Source organism: Choloepus didactylus, chromosome 4, assembly GCF_015220235.1.
Source record: "Choloepus didactylus isolate mChoDid1 chromosome 4, mChoDid1.pri, whole genome shotgun sequence".
NCBI classification, from domain to species: Eukaryota; Metazoa; Chordata; class Mammalia; order Pilosa; family Megalonychidae; genus Choloepus; species Choloepus didactylus.
The window spans coordinates 111,579,150-111,598,817 of NC_051310.1; the positions used below are offsets into that span (position 1 = coordinate 111,579,150).

A 19,668-nucleotide genomic window follows, 5' to 3' on the forward strand; every position below is an offset into this window, starting at 1 on the left:
ATGCCATCTTCAATAGCAACTAAAAAAAATCAAGTACCTAGGAATAAACTTAACCAAAGATGTAAAAGACCTAATCAAAGAAAACTACATAACTCTACTAAAAGAAATAGAAGGGGGCCTTAAAAGATGGAAAAATATTCCATGTTCATGGATTGGAAAGCTAAATGTCATTAAGATGTCAATTCTACCCAAACTCATCTACAGATTCAATGCAATCCCAATCAGAATTCCAACAACCTACTTTGCAGACTTGGAAAAGCTAGTTATTAAATTTATTTGGAAAGGGAAGATGCCTCGAATTGCTAAAGACACTCTAAAAAAGAAAAACCAAGTGGGAAGACTTACACTCCCTGACTTTGAAGCTTATTATAAAGCCACAGTTGTCAAAACAGCATGGTACTGGCACAAAGATAGACATATAGATCAATGAATTGAGAATTCGGAGATAGACCCCCAGATCTATGGCTGACTGATCTTTGATAAGGCCCCCAAAGTCACTGAACTGAGTCATAATGGTCTTTTCAACAAATGGGGCTGGGAGAGTTGGATATCCATATCCAAAAGAATGAAAGCGGACCCCTACCTCACACCCTACACAAAAATTAACTCAAAATGGACCAAAGATCTCAATATAAAAGACAGTACCATAAAACTCCTAGAAGATAATGTAGGAAAACATCTTCAAAACCTTGTATTAGGCGGCCACTTCCTAGACTTTACACCCAAAGCACAAGCAACAAAAGAAAAAATAGATAAATGGGAACTCCTCAAGCTTAGAAGTTTCTGTACCTCAAAGGAATTTGTCAGAAAGGTAAAGAGGCAGCCAACTCAATGGGAAAAAAATTTTGGAAACCATGTATCTGACAAAAGACTGATATCTTGCATATATAAAGAAATCCTACAACTCAATGACAATAGTACAGACAGCCCAATTATGAAATGGGCAAAAGATATGAAAAGACAGTTCTCTGAAGAGGAAATACAAATGGCCAAGAAATACATGAAAAAATGTTCAGCTTCACTAGCTATTAGAGAGATGCAAATTAAGACCACAATGAGATACCATCTCACACTGATTAGAGTGGGTGCCATTAAACAAAGAGGAAACTACAAATGCTGGAGGGGATGTGGAGAAATTGGAACTCTTATTCATTGTTGGTGGGAATGTATAATGGTTCAGCCACTCTGGAAGTCAGTGTGGCAGTTCCTTAGAAAACTAGATACAGAGTTAACATTCGATCCAGCGATTGCACTTCTCGGTATATACCCGGAAGATCGGAAAGCAGTGACACGAACAGATATCTGCACGCCAATGTTCATAGCAGCATTATTCACAATTGCCAAGAGATGGAAACAACCCAAATGTCCTTCAACAGATGAGTGGATAAATAAAATGTGGTATATACACACGATGGAATACTACATGGCAGTAAGAAGGAACGATCTCGTGAAACACATGACAACGTGGATGAACCTTGAAGACATAATGCTGAGCGAAATAAACCAGGCACAAAAAGACAAATATTATATGCTACCACTAATGTGAACTTTGAAAAATGTAAAACAAATGGTTTATAATGTAGAATGTAGGGGAACTAGCAATAGAGAGCAATTAAGGAAGGGGGAACAGTACAAGAAGAACAGATAAGCTATCGTGGGTAAATTTAACGTTCTGGGAATGCCCAGGAATGACTATGGTCTGTTAATTTCTGATGGGTATAGTAGGAACAAGTTCACAGAAATGTTGCTATATTAAGTAACTTTCTTGGGGTAGAGTAGGAACATGTTGGAAGTAAAGTAGTTATCTTAGGTTTGTTGTCTTTTTCTTACTCCCTTGTTATGATCTCTTTGAAATGTTCTTTTAGTGTATGTTTTTTTTTTTAATCTTTTTTTTTATTTTTTTATTTTTCATACAGTTGATTTGAAAAAAAAAGTTAAAAACAAGGAAAAAAAATATGTAGAGCCCCCTTGAGGAGCCTGTGGAGAATGCAGGGAGGGGTATTGGCCTACCCCACCTCGATGTTTGCTGACATGACCACAGACATAGGGGACTGGTGGTTTGATGGGCTGAGCTCTCTACCACAGGATTTACCCTTGGGAAGACTGTTGCTGCAAAGGAGAGGCTAGGCCTCCCTGTAATTGTGCCTAAGAGCCTCCTCCCGAATGTCTCTTTGTTGCTCAGATGTGGCCCTCTCTCTCTACCTAAGCCAACTTGAAAGGTGAAATCACTGCCCTCCCTGCTATGTGGGATCAGACACCCAGGGGAGTGAATCTCCCTGGCAACGTGGAATATGACTCCTGGGGAGGAATGTAGACCCGGCATCGTGGGATGGAGAACATCGTGACCAAAAGGGGGATGTGAAAGGAAATGAAATAAGCTTCAGTGGCAGAGATTCCAAAAGGAGCCGAGAGGTCACTCTGCTGGGCACTCTTACGCACACTTTAGACAACCCTTTTTAGGTTCTAATGAATTGGGGTAGCTGGTGGCGGATACCTGAAACTATCAAACTACAACCCAGAACCCATGAATCTCGAAGACAATTGTATAAAAATGTAGCTTATGAGGGGTGACAGTGGGATTGGGAAAGCCATAAGGACCACACTCCCCTTTGTCTAGTTTATGGATGGATGAGTAGAAAAATAGGGGAAGGAAACATACAAACAAACAGACAAAGGCGCCCAGTGTTCTTTACTTTAATTGCTCTTTTTCACTTTAATTATTATTCTTGTTATTTTTGTGTGTGTGCTAATGAAGGTGTCAGGGATTGGTTTAGGTGATGAATGTAGAACTATGTAATGGTACTGTGAACAATCGAATGTACAATTTGTTTTGTATGACTGCGTGGTATGTGAATATATCTCAATGAAATTATTTAAAATAAAAAAATTAAAAAATTAAAAAAAAAAGAGACTAAGGAGACTTGACAGCCAAATTCTGCGTAGGATCCTGCATTGGATCCTTGGACAAAAAAAGAAAAAGACTTTAGTGGGGAAGCTGGTGAAGTCTGAATAAAGTCTGTAGTTTGTACCAAAAGTTTGTAGTTGTACCAATAGTAAGTTCTTGATTTTTGTAATTGTACAATAGTTATATAATATGGTAACACTGTGAGAAGTTGAGTAAATGGTATTTGGGAACTCTGTGCAGTATTTTTGCAACTTTTTTGTAAGACTAAAATTATTTCCAAATAAAAAGTAACAAACACAAACCAGTGAAAACTAAACACTTCCTCAACTCCAAATCACCCTCCCTACCTCTTGACTAAACTTATGTCTATTGCTTACCTTCCATTCACTGCTCATCTCACCACCTCTGGCTCTTGTCTCCATTATACTATCAAAACAGCTCTTAGTCAAGGCCATCATTGACCTTCACACCACTATATCTAGTCAATATTTAACAATCGTTGTCGTGGATTGACCTCTTGGCAGCATTCAATATTACGGATCATTCCCTCTTTGAGCATTCTCTTCTCTTGACTCACCCAACACAATGTCGACTAGTTTTCCTTCTACTTCTCTGGTTATTACTCCTCTTTCTTTGATTGATTACTCTCCTCTCCCTGGCTTTTATATATTGCCATTCTTCAGGCTCCATCTAAATTCCTCTTCTAAATCTGTGTTTTCGTAAGGGATTCTGTTCACATCCACAACTCAGTTACCATTTATACACAGATAAATCACAGATTTTTATCTCCAGCCCTATATACTAACTGCCTGTATCACATGTCTATTGAACTAAAGCAAATTTATCAAATAAAATACATTTTTGACACCAAATTATCTGTTATGGCATTGGGGTAGATGCAAAGAATTAAAAGTCATTACCCTTGTTCTAAAGAGCTTACAGTCCAATGTAGAGACAGGACTTATAGTGTAGTAAACTTGTGGGCTTTTGGAGTCCTATATACCTGGGTTCTTGGCTCTAGCACTAGTAGTGATATGAACTTGAATATATTATTTAACCTCTGGGTCTTGGTTCCTTTTTTGTAAGACAAGGATAGCAAATCTTTCCTTACAGGGTTATTGCAAAGAAGCAATGGAATCAAGTAAGTTAAAATTCTTAGTGGTTCCATAAAAAGTAAACTCTCTTATTGTAACACTATTTATATGGTAGTGGTGAAGAAATGCTGAATACAAAGTTGTATACACAGGTATGTGAATATATTTCAATAAAACTGAATTTAAAAAAAAGTTGCATATACAAGTGCTAAGACAGTTCTATAAGCTTCAGGAATGGGAATAATTCTAAGGAACTGGGGAAGTCAGAGAAGATGTCCTAGAGGTGCTGGCCCTAGAGTGGAGAATTAATAGGGGTTCTAATTGAAAACAAACTTTGAAAAGTAGGCAACATGCTGATGTAGAAATAATAAAGGATTTATAGTAAGAAAAGAAGAATTTAAATCTGTCCTACTTCTGAATAACTGAAATTTTAGATGAGTTCATTTTTAAGCCCAGGTCTCTTCATCTGTAAAATGTGGACAATAATATCTGTCTTTACCACCTTATATGGTTGTTGTCACTAGTATATATGAAAATAATTGCTGTACAGTTAGCTATGGTATACATTCAAATCATTGATTGTTGAATCAGTGTAACTTTGTGGAAAGAGTCTGAACTTCAGATTTGAAATGCCTGAGTGTGAATACAGCTCCACTTTGAGCAAATCACTTCAGCTCTGAGCTTCAGTTTCCTCGTCTCTAAATGGGAAATACTTTACCTCACTGCAGTATCCTAAGGACAAAATAAGTGACTGTTCATTTGTGAGAGCCCACTAGAAGCCTGAAACAGTGACGCCCTTGAGCTATAAGGCTGGTGCACATTAGGCACTCAATCAGTGGTCACTTGCATTGAAGCTGGTATTGATTGCCTAAGGATTCTGTGTATTTAGCACATATATAAATAATGTGGCAAATTCTTATTTCAGATCCCATGTTAGACCTGGATATTCAAGAATTAGCCAGTCTTACTACTGGAGGAGGAGATTTGGAGAATTTTGAAAGACTATTTTCAAAGTTAAAAGAAATGAAAGGTAATCAGATCCATTGTGTCTTAACATGTTCCCAACTGATACTTGTCTATCTTCTGTAGTAGGATTTTACTTCCTAACAGCCGAATTTCTCTGGTCTCAGCTATCTTGAGGAACTTAGCTATTCAGGGGATTCTGACATCCTGTTGATAAAAATTCCCTGGGGAAAATTTTCCTCTTTCTTCATTCTCTTTCCTCTTTCTCTTCCTTCTTTTCTTGCCTCTCTCTTTCTTTCAGTGTGTCTCATTAACATGAGATCGGTAAGATCCCTACCAATTTACTCAAATCATTACCATCTGGAAAATGTGGAAGACTTAAACCTCCTAATAGCTGTAATGACTACACCATAAACATATGTCTTTGAAACCCATCTCCCATCTTCTAGTGTTAGAACATCCATACTCCCTAGATTTTCCTGTGCTATTAGATGAATTTCTTAAGATGTATTTTCCCCCTAGACAAGGCTGCGACACTTCCTCATGAGCAAAGAAAGTTGCATGCGGAAAAGGTGAGACAATCAGCCGGGTATTTATTGAGTACCAACAAAAGATTTAATGTCATTATGATTGTATAGCACATTTGTTTACTCCTAAAGGGGCTTAGTGTAAGCTTTTAATTGGATATTAACATAACTAATTGGATATTTATACAATAGTAATGTAGTTGCTGGAGTTGCCGAGATTTTTCTAATGTATGTTAAGTGACATGGAACTTTCATTGACACTCAGGGGATGACTGCCTTTCCAGCTGTTGGGCAGGGAAACTCTAGTTATTTTGTTTTGTTGTTACCAATGCAATACAGGTTCTTGGCAGGGAACTGTATGGTTTATGTTATTCCATTGTATGAATGTGTCATAATTTATCCAGTTCCCTTTTGTACACTTTAGGCCACTTGCATTTTTTTGCTTCTATAAATGATGATGCTATGCACATCTTTACACATCACCTTTGTGCACATGTCTGATTACATCAAATTCTTAGAAGTAGAAGTGCTGGGTCAAAGAGTATTCAAGGCTTTTGATATATATATGCCAGAGGGCTGGAGGGCAAGGTGTATAATTTTCATTCTTACGTAATTCTAAGTATGACGGGTGGCGTGAGCAGAAATATAGCTGTTGCCTAAAATGTGTTGCATGCTTCTGTCCACAGGTGGCTAAAGCATTCTGGATGGCAATCGGGGGAGACAGAGATGAAATTGAAGGCCTTTCATCTGATGAAGAAAACTAAACTATTCATAGTGGGATTTGACTAACCAAGATGCTAACTCCCTATACCTGGGTTAAGGGGATATTTCCCTACCTAACCTAGTTATAGTTTGCTGAAATTCCCATCATCATGTTGACTGTCTGACTTACTTATAGGGTTTCCTTAATTTTAGTTTTTAGTAGGGCTTTAAATCTTTTCTCTCACAGTATAAGAGAATGAGGAGTATAATGTCAATAAGGAGTAAGTTTTTCAGATACACTTTTTTGTTCTAGGAATAGCAGTAGAATGAGATTCAAGAGGTCTGTGTGATTTGTCCAAGTTAAAGAAGAAGAAAACTATGAAGCCATTCCTGATCAGCCTTTTAAATAGCAGTCCCTGCATTCAAACTTGGTTATTGCACAGCTGGAGCTTGTGCCATCTTTCCTGGATGTTCTGGATTTTATGGTTGCACTGCTTTACTGCTTTCAAGGAGCATGCTGTTCTGACCTATGGTGTTTTTGATGGGAAGAAAGGAGGCAGCTGCAGATTTGATTTGCACCGTAGTATGAGTGGGCCAAAGTCAGTGCTCCCAGGTTAGTCTCCAACTAAAAAAAAAAAAAAAAAAAAAAAATGCTTCTAGGCTTTTCATTTGAGGTATAGTGTCTGAACTCATGCAAGAAAGTATTGAAAAACCAGTGTGAATCTTTTGGCTCTGGTAGGGATAAAACAAACCTCTCTTCTGAGTTTTGGTAGTGTGTGGTGGTGAAGGGAGAGAGAACCGTAAAGAATTCCTATATGGACCGTGAAAACAGGTTGTGATCATATACCAAGAGTTTTGCAGAAGCATTATTATGAAGTAACTCTTCTTCCTTAGAGTTCTCCCCTGCTACTTGAGATGTCAGAGTTGTGTTGTCACACAGTATACCCTCAAAACAAACTGTTTCCCCCTCTTTCTCTTTGAAAGCCAAACAGGGATCACTGCCAAAGAAGTGATAGTAAGCGGCGGGTGAGGTGGGGAAGGATGTGAAATGTTGGGCAGTGAGTTCCTGAGCATCTTGGAATTGATTGCTCCTTTCCAATCTCCCAGGGCCCACAGCTCCAAGGCAGGATGCTTTGTTCTTTATTCTTTGAGAGGGCAAGCTTGAGTGGGTCAGCCTCGGGAACTGATCAACAAAGAGAAAGTTTCCAAAGGAATAGTGGAAAGTACAGCAAATAAAAATCCTGATTTCTGTTTTTTATGGTGACACTTTTTTAATGCATGTCATTAAACTTCCCTTATGGTTACTGCCAAGGCTCTCAGCTGGCACTAGAGCAGTGTGGATGATGCCAAAACACAAAGTGATGACTGGTTCTGGGCTTATGTGGATACGAACCTGCTCGTCCAGTTTGGAAAAAACACAGGTTAAGTCATAAGCATAAAAACATTTCATACCCCCTCTGAGGATGATCTTATAAACCTTACAGCCCTGAAGAAATGGCAGAAGAAAGGGAATGCTAAAAATACAGGACCATAGCAACCACAGGGAGGAAAAGTTTTGGTGATTGGAACAGTCAGGAAGAGGCATTCCCCTGGGCACTGGAAGCTATCTTGTGTGGTAACCTTTTTTTGTTCCTTTGTTTAATTATTGTTCTGAATGCCTTGGCAACTATAGTTCACCACCACTCCATCCTTGTTTCTTTGAAGTGACTGCATTAGCCATTGATTAGGAATGTAAGAGAAGTTAGCTCTGGGATTGCAAAATGAAAGGTGGAACATGGAAGGTTTTAGAAAATACATTAGGCCACATGGTTAGGGAAAACAGATTAGAAAAAGCTGTGAACTGATTTTGTGGTTTGAACAAAGCCAGGGGATTAAAATGTGATTTATTTTTAAAGCCTGCTAATATGTATTATTAAAATTTTGTTTTTGTTTTGGTGTGTTTTTAGTAGGGAGTGTGAGTGAAATACGGAGTAGCATAAGAATTTGCCAGACTGTTTTGGGATCCACAATGCATGTGTATAATATCAGCTCACATTTTCAAGACCTCAGCTATCAGAAGAGATTGACCCTCTTCTAGAGGACACATGGAATGAAGGCATCTCATGGTATTTACTAAAGGCCCATGTTAAGAACAGTGATGATGAGCTAATACTGCAATAAAAGTTGCATTCTATATAAGGTGACCTGTGTGCATGCCAGCACAAGTAGTTATGGACGGTCTAGCTAGGATTTAAAATAATAGATGTGTTTTGTTGTTCAACATTTCCTATTTGTGTAACACAGCATCTGGCACACAGTAGGCCCCATATTTGATAGTTTGATGAATATAATCACAAGTTTAAGGATCATAAGTGTTGGAAGGTAGGGAGAGACAAGAATAAACTTTTTTTCCTGAGTAAGTCGTGTTATGTAATCATTTTTAAATGATGAAGACATAGATATTTTTATAATTTTAAAATATGCTGTCCTGCCAGAGTATGAGAAGATTGACAGTAACAGTTTGCTTGCTCTCTATTTATAGGACTTGGCCACATCTGATTCAGAGAAGCTAGAGATTCAAGGAAGCTAGACTTAGATGGATGAGTAATATGGGATATGGTTCAAGGACCATAGAGCAAGTCAGGCCATTCCTGCAAGCTACTTATAACACATGAAATGTGATAAATGGCTCATTTCATGCTCCCACTGAAGAGTGTGGATAAACATTTTTGCTATGCTTTGTTGGATTCCCTTCACCTTGGGCCAATCCCTTTAACCATGGTCATTGAGAGAGCACATAGAGTGCCCCCTGCCCTGTCTTGGCCTTCTGTGGAAAAATAGTCTTATTAGAATCACTGTCTAAGGGTAAGATGAGAGCCCCGTGAACTATTCTGAGCTTGGGTGTTTGCTGATGCAAAGCTAAATTTAGCAAACATGTGTCTGGTACAGTCAGGGGCTCTGATTCATTGAATGCTGATTGATGGAGACAGTTCCAGTGATGCTCTAAGAGGTAGATTTGCCTCCCACTCTTCCCCTCGTCCCCCCAACAAATTTTTAAATAGACTTGACAGTTCAGCTATAGCAGTGTATCTGTAAATACCAAATCTTATTAGAGGACTATAGGTGGAGAAAGTGTAAAAAAAAGATCTGGTCAAGTATATTGAACCTAGCATCACCCTAGTACAGGGTCTGCTTGAAAGCAATACCCTGGCTATTAACTTTCCATAATTTGTATGTTGCATAAAAGTAGAATGCTGACTCTACAGGGCAGAATTGTTTTTGCTTTAGATTCCACTTGGGGTTCAGTTCAGTGGCCCATCCTCGCACCTTTGGCACATAAGCACTTGCAGAAAAGACAGATTCTTTAAGTTTCATATTTGGGCATTACCTGTGCCTGTCGTGAACATCACAAGTCTTGCTTTTAATGTAGATATCTTTACTCAGAGTTAAGTGTGTATATTAAGTCTCTCAAGTAAAGGACGTCTCTTTCTTGATTCTGAGGTATTTCTCTGATTTGTGGAATGAAGAATTAACAAGAACGGTAATAGCAAAAAGCATGGGCCTTTTGTTGGAGCACTAGTTAGCCCCATTCCAGCTCTTAATGATTCACAGTTCTACTTTGTTTCCTGTTGGAAAAGTATTGATTCAAAACCTGGCCCTAATGGTTATTATGCATCTTTGGAACACAGGCTTGGTGGGTGGGTGGGTGGGGGGACTATTTTCTTCTAAAACCCTTTTGTATGTTCTGTTAATAGGCATGAAGCCGTTCATGCCCAGCTTACTGACTAGGAAGCCACCCTGGTTCTCTTCCGAAGGTAGTGAGCAATCACTGCTGCTGCCCTTTCTCTGTTATCAAACACATGGTTTAAATGCTATTGAAAATGTGGGCCAAGTAAGGCCTGGGGTAGGAACTTTATGGTAAAGGCAGCATAGCTTAGGAGAGAGAAGATTCTTGTAATATGAAGCCCAAAGGCATGGTCTGCATCAATCCTGCCTCTCCCGGAAATTCTCTGGAAGCACTTACAAGAGGTGGTAAGGTCAGAAGGCCTCAAACTTAGTTTAGAAAAAGTTAACTGTGCTTGTTACTTCTACCCTAGTGAGAGCTGATACAAGGATTCAGGGTTCAGCCAACACTGAGCCAGGTTGGTAGAGGATATAGACCTGAGGAAGCATTCAGTTTCTCTTCTCCATGTGCTCACAGTCCTACTCAGGTGGGAATATGGTTTAGCAAAATAAGGTCACAAAAGATAAAATGCTAGGCAGAATGTGAGAAAGACTGGGACCAGCCTTACAGCTATGGGAGGGAAAGAACCCAGTGGGTTGGGGAGAGCATGAAGTGCATCTTTGAGCAATGGTTCTCCCACTTAAGCATGCATCAGAATCACCTGGAAGACCCCATTCCGTAATTTCTACTTCAGTAAGTCTGGGGTGGGGCTTAAGAATTTGCATTTCTAACATCCCAGGTGACACTGATACTGTTGTTCCAGGGACTACCCTTTGAGTTTCATTGACTTAGAGGAAGTGATACTTGAATTGCACCTGGAAAAATAGGCATTTGGACAGATATATGTGGTTGGAGGCAGCAGCGTTTTTAGAGATAGTTATGGCATGAACAAAGGTATGGAGATAAGAAAGGGATTGTGTTGGGAACACATCAAATAGTCCAGTTAGAGAAATGGTGGTAGATGAGGGACAGAGTGGTAATGGAGAGGACCCTGAAATTCTACCTTGTGGAGTCTGTACCTACCCTGTATGTAATTGAGGAGCTAAAGATTTTTGAGCAGAAAAGGCATCTAATCATAATTGCATTACAAGAAAATCTGACAGCAGTATTAGCCAACACTAACTGTAAATACCTGGAGAGTTACGATGAGCAAGACTCTGAAGCTGAGAATGGACCTATCACTGTGATTAGTGGTTTTGCCATGGCTAAAGAAATAGAGAATGGTAGTAATTTTGTCACATATTTACTATTCCTGGTCTAGGAGAGAAATTAGAATATTGGAATAGCTGTGATAAGTGGTAATCAGGAACTGTATTGTGTTTGCCTTTCTTCAGTCAAATATAACAGTTTACTATAGGATAGCATGTGGAAATGGATGCAAAAGATATCGCTAAGGTAGAATATACTAGGCCACTAAATGACTCATTTATCCAGCAAAAATATGTAGTAGATTAAAGAAGCCAGTGATACAAGCATATGAGTAAACCCTGCTCTCAAGGAACTCCCAGCCTAAAGAGGACAACAGGCACAATTAACAAGCAGTTAGAGAGACTGTGGCTACACAGATTTGCACAAAAGGGAGGAAATGTGTGGGCTAAGTCTCAAAGCATTGGTAAAAATTAGCCAGGTGAATAGCGAGGTGAACTGGTGTGTGTTAGACAGGCAGTTTGGTGGGGGTAGTGTTGTCAAGTGGGGAAGAAGTTGACATTCCAAACAGAAGGAACCAGCATGAGCAATCACAGACAAGTATGGTTCATAAGGAACTATGAGTTGCTGAGTTATAAAAGTATAAGGCAGGGAACCATGAATGCTGGATAGGGGTCAAATAATGAGGATCAAGTGTTCCATATCAAAGACCTTCAAATTTGTGCTGTATATGGGGGGACCATCTTAGGTCAGATAGGTCCCTGGGGGCAATGTGGATGGTGCATTTAAAGGAAAGAAGGCTGGACACTAAGTAGGATACCAGTTAAGGAAGCTGGTGCAGTAGTCCAGGTGCTACAAGCCCTGCAGTATAGGGCTATAAAGGTGGAACTGGAGTCAATTTGGAGAAACTGGAACTGGATGTGGCAAGTGGGGGAATCAGGTAGGAATATGTATTCCCTGGGTGTAGGCTGGGTAAATGGTTCTGCCAAAAACAAACAGTGTGAAAGGGCAGTTGAGCAGGAGATGATTTATTTACAAAGGGAAACGATGAATTCTGATTTCTAAATTGAGTTTGAGTTACTTGTGGTTCCTCCATGTACAAGTATCCAGCAGGCTGTGGTATGAGTCTGAAGCTTCAGGGTGAGGTCTTCGCTTTATAGCTGATTTGGTATCATTAGCATTTATATGGTTTGAAATCATGAGGGTAGATGAGCTCATTCAGAACAGTCATGTACATACAGTGGTTTGAGAACACCAACACTGAAGAAGTAGGCAGAAGAGGAAGAACTGACCGCAGGAAAAAAAAGGAGAGGGCCAGGGAGAATTGGGCCCCTTCCAAAGGAGTAGGGCCTTTCCAAAAGGGAGGTTTGATTAAGAAGGCCAGCTGCAACAAAGAGGGCTGTTAATGTCCGGCAAGAGAAATTCTAATAAAGAGGTGATAGAAAGCAAGGATAAGAAATGCATCCAACTGCTCAGGCTTGGGGAATGGTGGGGCTACTGATAAAAGTTGAGGAGTCAGTAAAGGGAACTGGTACAGGGGTGAGGTGGGGGAGATGATTCAGTTTGGAGGATGTGTTTTGGATCACGTCTAAAGCACAAAGAACAGGTTGCATTAGAGGTGCTGATTTGAGAGTCTTTTAGGGGCAGGAGGGTAGAAGCATAAGCATAAAGGTAAGGAATTTGATGCAGTTCATGGAGGCCAAATCTAAAGGCTTACAGATGTCCTTACCGTGAAATCTGTCCCTTCCTGGTAGGGGCGGTATTTGGACTTAGGTGAGGTCCTTAGAAGGAAGACTGCTGTAGAAGTGGCCACGCTAAAGGATTCTTCTAGCCTCCATTTTGTCCTTCTCCAAATTCTGTTAAACTCTTAAAAAACAGATGGAATTTTATATTTTAATCATGTTTCTTAATCCCCATCTTAATCCCCATCACTGGGGTCAGTGTAAGATTTGGCCAAGGAAACAATTAATTTTGAAGTCCCCTTCTCCCTGATACTTCTGAGTTCAAAATGAATTTTCTCAGGTAGTTTTCTGAGCTGCAGGGTGTAGAAACCTAGTTACTTATGAATCTAAAAATCTACCTCCATGCCTGTGGAAAAATTAACCTGGTGGTATTTAAGACACCACAACAGTGTGGAAGAGACAAGCTTGGAGAGGACAAGCAGAAACCAAAGGTAGGTGGACTTGAGGTTAGGGTGGTGGTGGTAGTCAGTCATTTGCCAAAGGCCTCCAACTACAGGGGAAATGAATGCAAAACAGTATTGCTAAGATCAATCTATGGGACTTGTGCAATGCTTAGATGTGGGGAGCAGGGGAAATGTGCCACTTGTAAAACTTTTGACCTTTGTGTCAGATGACCCAGGGGCTCCTGCTGTCATTGAAGGAGATTAGGTGACACGTCACGCTGCCCTTGGTGAGTAAATGAGGGGAACTGGAGCTTACATGAAGACTGACAGAATGTGGCGCATGGCACATCCTTGGCCAAAGTACACTAGGGCTTGTAGACATTTTCCTCTGGTCTCCATCACTCAAGGACCTTGCTAGGCTCCCTTTTTAAATTTTCTCTCTGGGAGATGGCAACAAGAATCAGACTGAGTTCTTTACACAGGAGCTTTTCCATGAAAAGTTTATTAGAAGGGCACGTACTGGGGAGAGAGAACACAAATCTTTAACAATAGGGGTACAAAGCTTAAACAGGTGCTCTTTTCTTAAAATACAAAAGTTAGAAAAATCTAAAACACTCTAAATACATACATGCTTTTTACAAAGGTATTAAAAGGTCACACTGGCTGAGAAGTGAAGGTATAATCAACATCCTCCACGTTCTCCTCCCCCTCCTGCCAAAATAAGAGTCAAGAACAGCCTAGTTGCAACAGCAGCAGTGAGGGTGAGTGAAGGCTTCCTGGACAAAGGTGGCTCCATCCCTCTTAAGTTTTCACCCCTTGAAAGGGGGATGGGGGGGGGCTTCATTCACAGATCCCCTGTTGCAGATCTTACACTTGAGTCAGAACTGCCTGTTTTTACATGCTGCTGCTTGTTTAGCCAGCCTGGATTGGTGTTTCCAGATGCTGAGCCAAAAAAGCCACTACACCCTCAAGCAACATTCAGAACTGGCTGAGCCCCTGACTTCCCAGCTACTGTCCTGGGGCAGAGAGACTTTTCCAGCTTTCTTCAAAAAATTAAATAGTTATCTGTCTGCATCGTTTAAGAAACTATTATATAAATATAAAAACACCAGAATGCTACAGTATACATTAGTTCAGCATAAAAAAAAGGAAAATCAGTTACAGAATCACTGAGAATTTCTCAATCCAGTTTATACAGTGAGTTTATGTGATAGCTCTGGTTTAAAAAGTTGCCTGTACATCAAGTCAGTTTCCCACTGCTTTACACCCTCTCCTGAGAAATACATTATCTTCATTTTTTAATATATTGTTCAGTTTTACCCACACACTTGAAGATACTCCTTTAAAAGTGATGAATATTGTGAAATCTGTTACTGTAAGGGTAATACACAGGAACAGTTATGCCACACAAAGAAAAATGGTACCATGTATTTGTGGTAAATTTAGGTTTTCCTCTACTAAAATGAAGACACATCTACATTTTGGGAAAACTCCCAACTCTGCCACTCACCAGTCACACAGTAAGAAACAGAGTTCGGTGCCAAACTTGTGCCCTTTTGCTATGGGTAACCCTCTCCATAAATAGTGCCTTGAGCAGTCCGCAGCCTCCTTTCGAGAATGAGGAGAGTGGCCTAGTGTGGGCATTGGCCCTGCAGAAAACATCTTGGAGCCTTGGAAATGGCAGCTTGGGCTAAAGCCTAAAGCCAGATATTTGCCTTCTCCCAGACTACACACACATGTACAACTACTTAAAGAAAGCCTTTCTGTGGTTTGAGTAAAAGCATTTCGCCCTGGAATATGTCCAAACTCTAGGAAGCCAACAGGAGATAGAGACAAATAAACTAAGCATAAGATATGTGCTACAGCTCATTTCAATACATTAACAAAGATTTTTTTTTTTTTTTTTTGAAATCACCAATTGAAAAAAAAAGATATGACACAGACAACATACAATGGAAAAGTCAGCAGCCATGCTCTCACGTGTTTGAGTCAAAGTCCCTGCTCCTGACTCTAGGCCTGTCTCAAAATATCATTTCTTCTACAGCCTGCCAGGAAGATGGCTAAGTGAGATGATGATCTAGCACAGACCTGTAATCCAAACCGGCTGGGGTAGCTACCTACATTTGCACTGGAAGGATCTAAGTTACTAAATAAAGTGGGGAAGGAGGAGCAGCAGCAAAGGAAAGGGAATAAAAGTCTGCTCTTCAGGGAGGTGGCTGAGGACACAGATAACTGTCCCAGTGCTAACTACTCAGTTCAGTGTCAGCACAAGCCAGACGGTCATGCATGGGTAGGCTGGGGCATGGAAACAACACACCTATCATGTTACCTGGACAGATGCCACTTAAAACTGCACTCTAACTGCCAGTCTCAGCTCTAGAACTGTTCTCATTTCCTCTTGCCCCTTTTCAACTAGCTTCTAAAAAAAATTTTTTTTTAATGCATGAAACTATTCATACAACAGGATTTTAAGACAAAATCTAGCTTTGTGGCTTAAAGACAGGGCACTACTATCATACATTCCCCAAAGCACCTACATAGTGCTCTATGATACAAATGGCACCATTTCCTAACCTCTAAGGGAAACTGAATTTATTTTGAATGATGCCTAAGGTGGGGTTACTTACAATTTCCTCACCTGTTCTCTTCCATGGTCTGTTCTATAAAGAAAATGGGTCGAGTAGCCTTTGGAAACCAAACACAAACTTCATCCTCCTAATAGTAGTATTCAAGTCTGAATATTGAGGGTTCTGAGACACCATCCAAATGCAGGAAACATGATCACCAGATCACCAAAACTAATCAGTACCTGAAGACAGTTTCTCAAGTACCTGGATGGCAACTGTGTGCCACAGACAACCTCATGGGATCGTACAGCAAGTGGAACATGCAGGCCCTCAGAAACCACTGTCCATGGCTTTTAGGAGATGTACCTCAATTGCTCCAGCAGACGCCACATTGGAAGATTTGTGCCACGGCTCTCAGACTAGGGAGATTGAGGAGCTTCCGGTATTTGTAAGCAGCAGCCCACAGATCATTTCATGCCAGGCACAAACTTCAGGCCCGTAGTACTAGGCCCTCTCAGGTGGAGTGAAGGGCTCTGTGTGAACACCCCTGCAAGAAGACTAAGATAAGTCTGGTGAGGTGCTCCTTCAGTCTCTTCCTTGTCCTCAGGAGAGTTCAGGAGCAGCTTTCCTACCTGCAAAGCTCAAGGCTAGAGCTTCAGAGGCATAGGATCCTGCAGGTGAAGTACCAGGAAGCCCCAACATCTTCACGTGGCATCAAATGTCATCACATTTGAAGTTTATACCTGCCAAAGTATACACTTTCTCCCCTTCACCTGGATTTCCATAGGTAACTATTGTTCTTGGTGTAAGGCCATGTAAAAAATGGGATAAGTCATTTCAGACAAAAACAGCAGCAAAGAATAAAGTACCAGTTGCAGGTGGCAATTCTGTCTGCTGTGTTCTGCAAAAGGCCAGTAAAAGAAAAGGGGGGGGGAGTTTCTTTTTCCAGTTGAAATTTATAATAGTTTTCTAAATTGCCACTGGGAATAGTACTTATTATACAATACAACTGCTATAGTTGCCACTGGTGATCCTCTACTATGAGCTAGATCATCTTAGTTCCCAGGAGAAAGATGACAGACCTCTTTGTACCAAGCCTGCAATTTCCAAAGGTGTACAAAAAATTCTTAATAGCCCTTTTCCTTTGCCCATGTTGGCCTGAGATTTTCCCTTCTGTTGAATTTGCTTCTGAGAATCTCGGTTCCCAAAATTGGCAGGTTTCTCCTCAACCAACCTAGAAAAGCTTCACCTCGGGAGAAAGAAGGGAGCCAAGTATGGGCCAGGCCCCAGTCTGGTTTCTCAGTCACTGTGCCAACTCAGTTTTTTTAAATATAAAACAAACATTTAAAAGAGCGTAAGATTTAAGTTCATTTAATTAATGCAACTGACTACATAAACCATGTAGCCATATGCATCAGAATCAGAGTGAGCTCTTACAACTGGAGACCCACTCAATGTAGTGCTGCCTCAGCCCAAACCATCACAGGACCACTGCCTCTTGCTTCATGTAAATACTTCACGTAATTCAAATCTCTTTGAGATTAATGTGATGATAATATAAACTATACATTGCATACACCCCAAGCTTCAACAGATCCTTCCAACTTTTCAAACTGAAAAAGGACAAATTTAAGAGTTCTTAAAAGAGGAGGCTTTCACCAGCTTTTCCCACCATGCCCTTGTACATGTTCTGCTGAAATACTCATTCCAATAAGGATGTTGTGAGGGGAAGGAGACAGACAAGCTGTCCCCTCCCCCTCCCCCCCACACCCAAGTCAATCCAGCTCATGAGGCACACAGTCTGCCAGAGTGGTGGGCTCAGGAATGCTCCATTGAAGTAGCCTTTGTCAAAAGGGCAAAAGAGTTGGGCCATGAGGTTTGCTTGTGCCCATGCAGGCTCTCCCCTCCCTAGGTGACACCCTTCTAAGGTAAAGTCCACATTCCAGTCCTGGAGAGAGGGGCATTTCCACAGTGACATCCCGGACTGCTGTCATGAAAGAAGGGCTGAGGAGAGAGGGCAGGTGCTAAAATATTACCTGTTCACTCAAGCCACCAGAGCAGAAGCCATTTCTTGCCCTTCAAACTGGGGTCCAAAGGGCAAATTTGTTCAGCAGACAGCCGTTTGTAAAATCCATCTCTGGGTTTGCCTCTGTGTTTTGGAAAACAGGGTGGTACCACTTTGGTTGGGTCGGTAGGGAGAACATTTTTTTTTTTCTTCCATGACAACAGTGGGTTGAGCATAGTTCCCATTTTTTCCACCTCCTACACAGCCATTTTCCCCGAGCCCCCCCTCCCTCCCCCCCTCCCCCATCACACTCAATGTCTCTAAGACACACTGGAACAGCGGATGCTTGGGGAGCCCATCTGGGTGAGTACTTTGTCAAGCCACTGCAAAGGACCATTCAGGTGCAGCTCAATCCAGCAGGGGGTACTGGTCACCGTCTGTCTCCTACAAGAAACAGCAAAAGGGGTGGGGTGGGGGCAGCTTTAAAAATGTCCAGAGAAATGTACATACCAGTCAGATCACCTTTTTCTGCTTCCTAAAGCTAGAGATATATCCTACTTTGCTGGACCCTGCCCTAGAGGAAGTACCAGTAACTTGCTGAAACTACCAGGCCAACTGTTCCAACCAGGGAAGACTGTGAATTAAGCAGGCTCTCTCAAGGGATGAAAAGGCAACTCTTAGAGCTAAACGTGTAAAGGCACATTCCAAGGCACCCGAGAACCTCTAGCTTGAACAGTGGCCACCCTGGCTCCATCTGGACAAATGGGCACCTGCAGGCCTCCCATCTCCAGAGCTGGACCAAGCCCCAGCAGGCCGCAATGACGTACGTCGGTCTGATTGAGGAGGGTGTTCTACAAAGCGCCAACAGAGTTCGCATGCTGTCAGTTCCTGATGTGCTGATATAATTCCCATCTATGGCCTTATTTTGGAAAATCTTACGAGCAGAGCAAGCCATGGAACAATTACTGGAAAAAACCGAGGCACGCCACACGTTTCTTTTCCCCAAAGCACTTTGTCTAAACTCAGGCTGGTTGATGACGCAGCTCGCAGGCAAGCTCCCAGAGGCTTCCACTGAGCAAAGGCTATCTGCTGAGGCCGGAATAGCTTTTGCCAGCTGGAGGTGAGAGGCGTGGGCCCTGGGCCCTACTTTCAGCCACCTCACAGAGAAGAGGACTGAAACCTTACTCTCCTTGGCCCAAGAGGCAGGGGGATGGCAAGACCATTCTGGGAAGGGGCTGTACCCACCAGCGAGGCCGCAGTGACGCGGTGGGCTGCACAGGACTGGGTGTGCTGGCAGCATATCCTGTGTGGTAACACAGTGCCCCTGGGGAAAGGCTTCTGCTCTCAAGGAGCCTCTTCCCGGCACACGGAGCTGGAGAGTTCCATTGCTGCACCAGGTCCAGGGCCACTGTCCCAAGGTCACTGCCCTCCTTGCTTAATCTACACTTAAGTCTGAGTAGGAGGAATTTAGGAATGGCTCTGCTGACCGGCCCTAGGATGCTTCTCTGATATGGGGAGCCTGCAGGACAAAGTGTGGTCCCTTGAACTGCAGTCTGAATCTAAGAGGTGTAAATGGACCCTTTGCTTTCTTCCATTTATGTCCATCTTTCAATACTTCCCTCCCCATGAAAAAACAGATTCATTTTCTAACCTTTCACTCCTGTTCCTGAAGTGATCTAAGCCATGGCTAAAGTTGGCTACTGAAACATTTCACCGGTTGCACCTTTGGGCCAGACTCATCTCTTCAGGCCATTATAAATGGGTTGTAGGTTCTCAGGAGGCTTGACAACTTTGACTGTTCAATTGGTCACTTGTCCTAGATTTCAGAAAGACCCTGGAGACCAAGGAACTATGTTCTCTGGCACCGTGGGGCAGACACAGGAAGAGAGGCTAAAATACGGTAAATGGAAGAGGGGGATTTTAGGGACCGA

General features: G+C 41.6%; 2 protein-coding genes across 5 annotated transcripts in view; one reads left to right on the plus strand and one right to left on the minus strand.

Moving 5' to 3' along the window:
* The window catches only part of AAGAB (alpha and gamma adaptin binding protein), a 107,076-nt gene extending 98,486 nt beyond the window's left edge, over positions 1-8,590 (plus strand). For 2 of the 3 annotated variants that reach the window (XM_037833605.1, XM_037833606.1), the window contains 4 exons: positions 4,925-5,029; positions 5,485-5,534; positions 6,176-6,804; positions 8,138-8,590. In XM_037833605.1, coding sequence (XP_037689533.1) covers positions 4,925-5,029; positions 5,485-5,534; positions 6,176-6,253 — 233 coding nt within the window. In that variant the 3' untranslated portion in view covers positions 6,254-6,804; positions 8,138-8,590. The remainder of the gene's footprint in view (positions 1-4,924; positions 5,030-5,484; positions 5,535-6,175; positions 6,805-8,137) is intronic. The other variant, XM_037833607.1, reaches the window with a different exon arrangement.
* A 9,452-nt stretch (positions 8,591-18,042) lies between these two features.
* Positions 18,043-19,668, minus strand: part of SMAD3 (SMAD family member 3) — a 119,065-nt gene continuing 117,439 nt past the window's right edge. For both annotated transcript variants that reach the window (XM_037833610.1, XM_037833611.1), the window contains one exon: positions 18,043-18,181. In XM_037833610.1, coding sequence (XP_037689538.1) covers positions 18,058-18,181 — 124 coding nt within the window. In that variant the 3' untranslated portion in view covers positions 18,043-18,057. The remainder of the gene's footprint in view (positions 18,182-19,668) is intronic.